The sequence below is a fragment of the Carya illinoinensis genome, chromosome 9 (genome assembly GCF_018687715.1).
Source record: "Carya illinoinensis cultivar Pawnee chromosome 9, C.illinoinensisPawnee_v1, whole genome shotgun sequence".
In the NCBI taxonomy this organism is placed as follows: domain Eukaryota; kingdom Viridiplantae; phylum Streptophyta; class Magnoliopsida; order Fagales; family Juglandaceae; genus Carya; species Carya illinoinensis.
The window spans coordinates 397,088-406,664 of record NC_056760.1 but is presented as its reverse complement, the minus strand read 5'-3'; the positions used below and the strand labels follow the sequence as shown (position 1 = coordinate 406,664).

Sequence of the window (9,577 nt, the reverse complement as noted above, 5' to 3'; positions counted from 1 at the left end):
AATAAGCGTAGCTAAAAGGCATATATAGCCAATCAATGGGCAATCATGCCCTGCCCCCTTTACTTTTACGCTCATTTAACAAATAATTATTTACAACTACCACAATCCAACAAAAAAAAACTAATTAAAAGTCCATGAAGTAGGCCCTTAGATTTATCTGTGAACCAACAAAAACATACACACACCACGAAAAGTATCAGTCAACAACTTCCATATATACACGGAAGAAAGACAATATGAATACAAAACAATATAGAATTTTCAAACTGTCTAAAATTCATGTTTGTGGAACATCAACATAACTCAACCATTCGTTACATTGATACATCTGTAAGTCACCTAAAAATTAAAGAGGAATATCTTATTTAATAAGCAATGCTACTTTTTCATTATATATTTGTTATCTTCAATTATAATACATTTTCCATATATTTATATATTTTTAGATAAATATTGTATTTTTAATTTACTTGTAATATAAAAAAGTAGAGATGTGGCGTGGGTAAGCTAGCTACCAACCGGACTTTTACTAAAGAATGAGGTCATAATTATTAGAAAACTGACCACCTAACCTCATTCGCGTTCATATATATTCACAACAACTTAATTCTCCATAAATTGTTTTTTTTTTTTTTTCAGTATGCTATTTAAATCATATGATTTTCATTATTTCTAATTTATTATTTTATATTAATTATTCTCTTTTTATTTTTTTCAATAAAAACAAAACTCGCCGTAGCAATTAGCATAACATAAAGCCAAGACTGCCCCTGGATATTTACTTGGATAAACTAAATTAAAAATGTTTCGTTGGCTTTGGTGGATAAAAGAGAGGGTAGGGCCTAGTAAATTAATTTACTATTTACACACATACCAGTTGCTAGTAGAACCCAGTTTCTGCTTGGGATTCGATCCCATCTTCGTCAACGTCGTGAACGCTGATTGCTGCAAAAGTAAGCACGGGGAAAACAGAGCTTCAAAAAGTCGCCCTTTGTAACTACTACCGCCTGTACCCATTTTCAGCTCCCTTTTAACTGCTACGGGCTCTGCAGCTTCCTCTTCCTATCTCTCCTCTTAAGGTTGTACACGTATACATAAGTTCTCTCGACATATTTCTACATCTATATGCATCCAAGCGTGTATTCTTTTCGCTTTTATTCTCGCTCGTCACGTTTGTTGTTCGCCCAGTATGTACTCGTTTCCAGTTCCTTTTTGTCTAACTTTCACTTTATGTTTCATATTTTTTTGGTTTATAGGATATTCACTTTTGTAGCATAATTTAGCTCAAACATGCGATCGTTTGGGAATCAGATGGGAAAAACTCACCTAAATGTGACAAAAATATTGTGAATTTGAAAGCCTTACTTTTTCTATTTTATACGTTTGTTGCTCAAGTTGTGGATGATTTAAATATATTTTAGACAAAAACAAAAACCAAAGTATTACTGACAAACAAAATTTAGCCGACTAATTTTCTGAAAGATTAGTGACTTCAAATGACTGGATCTTGAGCTGTCTTTGCATCTGTTTGAAAATTAGATGAGTTTCGGTCCATATCTAGAAAATGATTTTTCCTTTTGTTCCCAAAACCTTAAACTTGGAACGGGGATACAACTACTTTAAGTTCGTCAATAAAGATTTATTTCAGCTCCTTTACTCTGGCCGGAAGAAAGAAGGAAATTGATTTCCAGAAATACATTTGTCCTATGTCCATTTGGGTAAAGGAACTCAATGGAATAACTGGACAGTAGCAATTTTGAAAGAAGTTTCTGTCTAGATATGTAATTTAAGAATGCAGTTCCGAAAATTGATAAAGACCTTTCTACTCAAATTTGCAGATAAGTTAAAATCTCGATAATCGGTTCCTCCTTGTTCTGAGTTACTTTCTTTTATGTCTATGCATCTTGTTTCTCTTTTTACCCATTTCTTTTTCCAATTCTTGTATTCTTGGTTTTGATATATTAGGTGTGGAAATTCATTAAGAAATAGGTTTCCCATGAGAATTCTTTTCCTATTAAGCTATCTTGTGCCATTGAAAGCTTCTATTCTGCCAGGGTACTCATAAGTCTCTAATATCTTCTGCTAACAGTTGAAAGGACGAGGAGTTTTAGAGGGAATAATTACAAGTCCACAATAAGATATTTTTGCAATATCCAACGTTGTTGGCTTATGAGAGCGTGTGAGACAGTTATAATATTGTAAGGAATTGTTTCCTTCTGTTCATTATGCATGTCTGGCCCTGTGGCCATCGTTGATAACGTGGAAGGAGCAGTTTCTCATGCAGAGAGAACAAAATCTCTTGATGCCATTTCCGACAAAGACTGCACATCCCTATCAACTAATGGTGAAGTTATTCATACTTCTGAAACTGCTGGCTTTAGAGTCGGGGAGCTCTTACTTACCAATGGGGAATCATATTCCGGCTCATTGCTTGGCAGCATCCCTGAGGGTATCGGGAAGTATGTCTGGTCAGATGGTTGCATATATGAAGGTGGGTGGAGACGGGGGATGAAGCATGGGAAGGGAAAACTAAAATGGCCTTCTGGAGCAATCTATGAGGGTGAATTTTCAGGTGGCTATATGCACGGTACAGGGACATATATTGGATCTGATAATTTGACCTATAAGGGACGATGGCGGTTGAGTGTGAAACATGGATTGGGATATCAAGTTTATCCTAGTCGAGACATCTTTGAAGGCTCTTGGATTCAGGGTGCAGCAGAAGGGCCTGGTAAGTACACCTGGGCTAATGGGAATGTTTATCTAGGAAACATGAAAGGAGGCAAAATGTCTGGCAAAGGAACTCTTACTTGGATGAACGGGGACTCATTTGAAGGAAGCTGGTTAAATGGAATGATGCATGGATTTGGAGTGTATACATGGAATGATGGAGGCTGCTATGTTGGAACTTGGACATGTGGCTTAAAGGATGGAAAAGGATCATTTTATCCCAAAGGTAGCCGGCTGCCTGCTTTACAAGAACTTTACATCAATGCCTTGAGGAAAAGAGGTCTGTTGCCAGATTTGAGAAAGCAGAACCTTGCACATATCCATCATGTGGCTTCTGTGGATACGGAAAATGCCAAGGTCGGTGGGAACCGGAGATCTCGTCATAGTTCATCCGATAAGCTCTCCAAGGGAAGTCTGTTGAATTTGGACCAGACTAGCAACAGGAATGTTTCCCTGCAAAGGCGCTGGAGTCTTGAGGTATCAATTGAAAAAGTGATTGGACATGATTCGTCACTAGGGTTAACTGAGTCTGGCCAAGAAGGTGGTGAAAAGGCAGTGGAAATGAACATTCCAGTCCTGGAACGAGAATACATGCAAGGGGTATTAATCAGTGAGCTTGTATTAAGTAGTAGTTTTTCAGCATCATCTAAAAGAGCAAAACGCCTACAAAAGAAACTTGCAAAAGAGGTTAAGAGGCCTGGTGAAGCAATCATTAAAGGTCACAGGAGTTACGATCTAATGCTCAGTTTACAGCTTGGAATCAGGTGCTCTCAAGTTTCTGACTCTTACTGTACCCCCTTATATAGGCTGTTTCAGTTATGACTTTTCATTACACTGCTCTATCTTTTTCAATTTTTTTTTTTTTTAATAAGTATCTACATTTTTCATTTGAAAAAAACCTGTGTTGTTTCTGGATAAAATTATTTTATTAAACTCTAGCCCTTTCTTTTTAAATAAACAGTTGATTGTAGATGCATGATATTGCATTCTTCATATAATGAGAAGTATATGAAATGTAATTATCAGACCTTTATGGGAAAGACACATTCCACTCATTGCTGCAGAAATTGACAATTATTTTTGTTGTTTTCTCATATTCCGGTACTTTGCATTTTGGAGGTTAATGCTTAATGCTGACCATGCATTAGAATATGGACAGATACACTGTGGGGAAAATTACACCAATACAGAGGCGAGAAGTTCGGGCATCTGATTTCGGTCCCCGGGCTAGCTTTTGGATGAACTTTCCCAAAGAAGGATCCCAACTGACACCACCCCATCAATCAGAGGATTTTAAGTGGAAAGATTATTGCCCAATGGTTTTCAGGTGAGAAGTCGATCTTCATTTCATTACTGCTGAGTTGAATCTTACATGCGGCCCATTTATTTTGTATGATGGTATGCTTGCAATGGTCGCTCCTGATGTTTTGTGAGCTCCTACGCTCCCATTAGCAACATAACCACAACAATAAACTTCTTTCACTTGCTGAGAGGTTATGTTTTTCGGAAAGTTTTGTTATTGCAGTGTTCCTCTTACTTGTATTAATAATTCATGCAGGGGCATTTCTTGTTGTTAGCATGTAGTGGAAGCTAATGAAAATGTTATTCACATGTAGGAATTTACGGGAGTTGTTCAAGATTGATGCTGCAGATTACATGATGTCCATTTGTGGGAATGATGCTCTCAGGGAACTTTCTTCTCCTGGGAAAAGCGGTAGTGTTTTCTTCCTGTCCCAAGATGATCGCTTCATGATTAAGACGCTACGAAAATCTGAAGTAAAGGTTTGTCTATTTCTCTAGTGGAAAAGACTATGTTTGATGGGATTTTTTTTTTGCAATTACTGTATTTTTTTAAACCTTCATAGCCTCATAGCTACTTATCTCTGATGGATTTTTCTTGGTAAATGATAACAATGTTATTTCACAAGGTTCCGATTTTCAAATAATGTGTTAAACTTTCATTGCCATCATATTCTCGTTTCCTTCATTTACCAGAACTCTTCAATATATGTTCGTTCAGGTAATTTTTTTATCCATCATTTTAAGCTTTAAAAAGCATCATAGACTTAGGGATATCTTTTTACTCTGTAGGCACCAACTTATACCGTTAGTCCTTAATTGCTGATGATTGTTGAGAATTGTCTGCTCACTAATCACTGCTACCAAGTTTGAATGTGGTGGTACTGTAGTACTTAATATACCATTGATGAAATTGCTCATTGATCTTAACTGAGACTAGAACCAGTTTTTGTATTGGTAGCGAGCAAATGATGGATGACAAATGATTGATTTATGACTAGAAAGCCAAAGAAAAGATTGAATCCAATCTAATGGGGGCAGAGAATAGGTATTATGGTGTGTGGGTATTTGCATATTAGATTTCAAAGCATGGGATTTATTTGTTCTTGAGATGAGGACCATATTTGATATCCCATCTCTACTGTGAATAAGTTTTTGAGCATCGGTACATTTGCTATGGTTAAATGTAAATAATAGTTTTTTCTTTTTGCCTGTCATTATATGCCCTCTTAAGTTATAGTGACCACAGTTTTGATGTGCAGGTTCTTCTAACAATGCTTCCAAGCTATCATCATCATGTGAGGTTGTATGAGAACACTCTCATTACCAAATTTTTTGGCCTTCATAGAATCAAACCTTCAAGTGGTCAAAAGGTAATTGGCACAATAAAGCTTCGTTCGATACCAAAAGCATTTTTCCATGGACGTTAATGTTGTAGCCATTAGTTCTCTCTTATCATTTATGATCCATAGGTTTGAACTTATTAAATTTTAATCTCATATTAAGTTGACTCTATCATGACTTGTTTCATGTTCCCTCTCATTAAACATACTTCAAGAATGTGTGATGCTGAGGGATGGAGGGAGTTTTCTCAACATATTGGTAATGATGTGGGTGATGGATCTATGATACAATTTTGACATGATACATGGTGTGAGGATCAGCCTCTGGGTCTTTATGAATCTTATTTTGCGTCGCTCAGGTTAAGCATGTATCGGTAGATGATCATTGACAGTTCTTAAACGGATCTTCTCAATGGACTGTAGACTTTATTAGTGTGGCACAGGATTGGGAGATGTATCTCTTTAACTCATTCTTTGCTCAGTTATATTCTGATCAGTTGAAACAAGACGGGGAAGACATGTTGGGCCATCTGGCCCATGTCTAAGAGATGGATGATTGAAGTCAAGTTGTTCTATAATGCATTGATTCCTCACAAGTACTAGCTTTCCATGGAAGTTCATATGGAGGAGAAAGGCCTCCCAGAGAGCGGCATTCTTTGCTTTGGACAAAGGCATTTGGGAAGATCTTTACTTTGCAGGAGACATGTTATAGTGATAGAGTAGCGTTGCATTTGTAGGAGGAACAGGAATCCTAGATCACTTCTCTATCGTGAGATAGCCAGGACTCTTGGCAAGCAGTTTTGGTATCTTTGGGTCTAACTAGTTGATGCCTAGACAAGTGCTAGATTCATTAGAATGCTGGAAAGGAAAATTTGAGAATCATCATAGTGGGCTTATGTGGAGATAATTCTGATTTGTTTAATGTGGTGCATGTGGAGAGAGAAACAATGAGAACTTCAAAGATGGTATGAGGAGGATGGAGGAACTCAGAGCTTTCTTTTCTAATACATTTTACCATTGGATGGCTTCTCACTTAGGTTTCTCTAGCTTTAGCTTTTAGAACTTCTTTTTTTTTATTAATCTCTTCTTCTCTTTTATTTCTCTCTGTCTTTTTTTTTAATCTCTTTTTATTTATTTATTTATCATCTCTTCTTCTAGTTTGGTGTATCTGATTTATACTCTCCATGTACTTGGATAGTGCCTTTTGATTGTTAATAAAATTAATTTACTCATAAAAAAAGAATCTCATATCACAATAAGCTAATAGTTCATATTTAATTCCTACCATGCAGTTTCGCTTTGTGGTAATGGGAAATATGTTCTGCACAGAGTTAAGGATCCATCGACGATTTGATTTGAAAGGTTCTTCACTAGGACGCTCAGCAGACAAGGTTGAAATTGATGAGAACACTACACTTAAAGATTTGGATCTAACCTATTGCTTTTATTTGGAACCCTCTTGGCGGGAGGCTTTATTGAAGTAAGTGATACTATCAAAGCTGCTATGTGAATTTCTTTCTGACTTGAAGTTTACATATCAATTGTCTGTGGCTTGGATGATATGGCAGTAGACCACAGGTTACTACCTGATGCTGGAAGCAAAAATATGAAGATTGCAAGAGAATAATCTGTCCATTAAGACAAGCTTGGGGAGTGAGATGAGATGAGAATTTTGTGAATAGTAGTAAGATAGTTTGTGAATAGTAGTGAGATAGTTTGAGTTAATGTTTTATGGGGTTTTGGGAATGGAGAGAGAAAATATTGAATAAAAAAATATTATAAAGTTAAAATATTGTTAGAATATAATTTTTTAATATTATTTTTGTCTAGGGATTTGAAAAAGTTGAATTATTTTTTATTTTTTGTTTGGAAGTTTGCAAAAGTTATAATGATTAATTTGAAAAAATTGTAATGATTAGTTTAAAAATATTTATGTTTTTAGTGATGTTTGGGAAGGAGATGGGATGGCATGGGATGAGATGTGAATTTTGGGATGAAATATTTTTCCAAACAAGCCCTGAAAGTCGTGCTTGTTATAGTTTCTGTCTTGATGCCATATTTGTGTGGAACATTCCAAATTCCAAGCCGTTTTATATTTAGCTTACTGACAATTTTTTGTTGGTTTTAGTTGTGGCATACGTGTTAGGCTTGCTTAGAATTTAAAGTTCTAATTCTGTATTTTTGATTTTTCTTTTCTTCTTTTGTTGTTTTAAGTGGATTAAAACTCCGGCATCCATCTTATGATGGCCTTAGTGCTTATTGTTAACACAGATATGGGCTACACTTTCATTATATATTTTTTTTCTTTAAAATGCAGGCAGATTGAGATAGACAGTAAGTTCTTAGAAGCACAGCACATTATGGATTACAGCCTTTTGTTAGGTGTGCATTATCGAGCCCCCCAGCACCTGCGCTCTCTCATGTTCAAGCAAAATATAACAGCTGCAGATAGATTGGCAATGCTTGCAGAAGAAGGTAGGTTTTATATTTAATGTATTCTGTTCAAAATTTGGTTCTCTTGCATAATCTGTCAATGCAACTTTAAGAAGGATCTTGATTAAGAAAGGTTAAAAAAAATGAGTAGGACTGAAAACTAGTGTCATGTAATACACATCTGGCGAATTATCAAGTAATGAGAGATTCTCCTTGAGCTATTTTTCAGTTGAATTAGATCAACACACTGTGATCTGAAGGTGGTACATGTAATCCTGGGACCTAGTTAGTAGTTTGACCCTTATCGGTTCTTGTTCTTCTTTTTTGTTATTTTTACAAAGGTGTATAGTAGCAATATTCATTAATCTAGAGGACTAATATCAAAATTATGGCGGTTATGTTTCAATTCAGACCCCCAAGAGAATGAGATCTCCAACTACCCACAAGGCCTTGTTTTGGTTCCTCGTGGAACCAGTGATAGCAGCGTTGTCGTGGGCCCTCACATCAGGGGTAGCCGACTACGAGCATCCTCTGCTGGTGATGAGGAAGTTGATCTCCTGCTACCTGGTACAGCAAGGTATGATTTCTTGAAATGCCTAGTGTGTTAATCCTCACGGCAGTGAAGGTGTTTTTCTTTTTCTTTTTTAGTTGGGGGGCGGTGGATGAAGTAACTGATGGTTCATATGCAAAGCTTTCTGTGAAATCTCTTTGTACCTTTGAAGAAAAATAGGAATGTTGCAAAGCACTAGACGGTTGACTTTAAGATTGTAAAATGTTTACATGCTTGATCCCTGCTATCAGTCGAGAGATTTTCTTTTTTAGAATATCTTTAAAGCCTCGAGTTTTCAGAATAAGAGAAGGGCCTCTACTTTCACCCATCATAGCTACTGTTGTATTTCCACAGAATTTGAATTCTACTTTTCTATTGCGACCTTGTTAAGCAGGCTACAAATCCAGCTTGGTGTGAACATGCCGTCAAGGGCTGAGCAGATTCCGGGAAAAGAGGAAACCCAAATGTTTCATGAGGTATACGACGTTGTTCTATACCTGGGAATCATCGATATTCTGCAAGATTACAACATGAGTAAGAAGATTGAACACGCATACAAATCTCTTCAGTTTGATTCCTTGTCCATCTCGGCCGTGGACCCTACGTTCTACTCTCAGCGCTTCCTAGAATTCATTCAAAAAGTGTTCCCTCCAAATGCTGTAACAAGTTAAAGATTTTTGGGTCTAAAAGCATAATATTTTTCTTGTGGGAATTCTTATGATGAGTTGTATAGGGGTAATAGTGGGCAGAAGCGTCAAGTTGTGTTGTAAGTATTGTCAAATATTTTAACCCCTAGGGGTTGGCTCAATTGATAAACGTCTTGGACTTGGGGGTATGTTCTTCCCAGGTCTAAGGTTCAAATTCCTAGGCCTATTGTCAAATAGGTGAAAGTCAGCCCCCTCCTCGGCACATCTCAAATGTTGGTTGTTTGTGTGAATTTGATTTTGTTCTCATGGTTAATTAGTTTTCTTTCGAAACACATCCATTACTCAATTTACTTTCATCTCTTTCACATTGGTATTCACCAGTGTGAATGATAATATGGCAAAAAATTTGAAATAGAAAAAATCAAAGCAGTCGATTTATCTAAGAATACACTGCCAGGCTCATATCAAAACTCTGGTCCGATCGTCCCAAGCTGAGGGAAATGTTATAAGAGGCCTGATGAGATTTGAGTAGTCGCCAAAAGCTTTGAGTTATACATCATGGGCTGGGTAGAAGA

At 36.6% G+C, this 9,577-nt stretch overlaps 1 protein-coding gene across 3 annotated transcripts; it reads left to right on the top strand.

The window, feature by feature from the left end:
• The first annotated feature begins 870 nt into the window (after nucleotides 1-870).
• LOC122276300 (phosphatidylinositol 4-phosphate 5-kinase 9) lies at nucleotides 871-9,315 on the top strand. 3 transcript variants are annotated; one of them, XM_043085909.1, is made up of 9 exons: nucleotides 871-1,079; nucleotides 2,090-3,494; nucleotides 3,890-4,057; nucleotides 4,347-4,512; nucleotides 5,292-5,402; nucleotides 6,665-6,852; nucleotides 7,690-7,847; nucleotides 8,217-8,382; nucleotides 8,750-9,315. In XM_043085909.1, exons 2-9 carry the CDS (start codon nucleotides 2,230-2,232, stop codon nucleotides 9,024-9,026), a joined length of 2,499 nt encoding a protein of 832 aa, XP_042941843.1. In that variant the 5' UTR covers nucleotides 871-1,079; nucleotides 2,090-2,229; the 3' UTR covers nucleotides 9,027-9,315. The 3 variants fall into 3 exon arrangements, with proteins under 3 accessions (XP_042941843.1, XP_042941844.1, XP_042941845.1); XM_043085910.1 differs by having other exon boundaries at nucleotides 871-1,187; XM_043085911.1 differs by having other exon boundaries at nucleotides 871-1,187; nucleotides 1,966-3,494.
• Nucleotides 9,316-9,577: the final 262 nt, after the last annotated feature.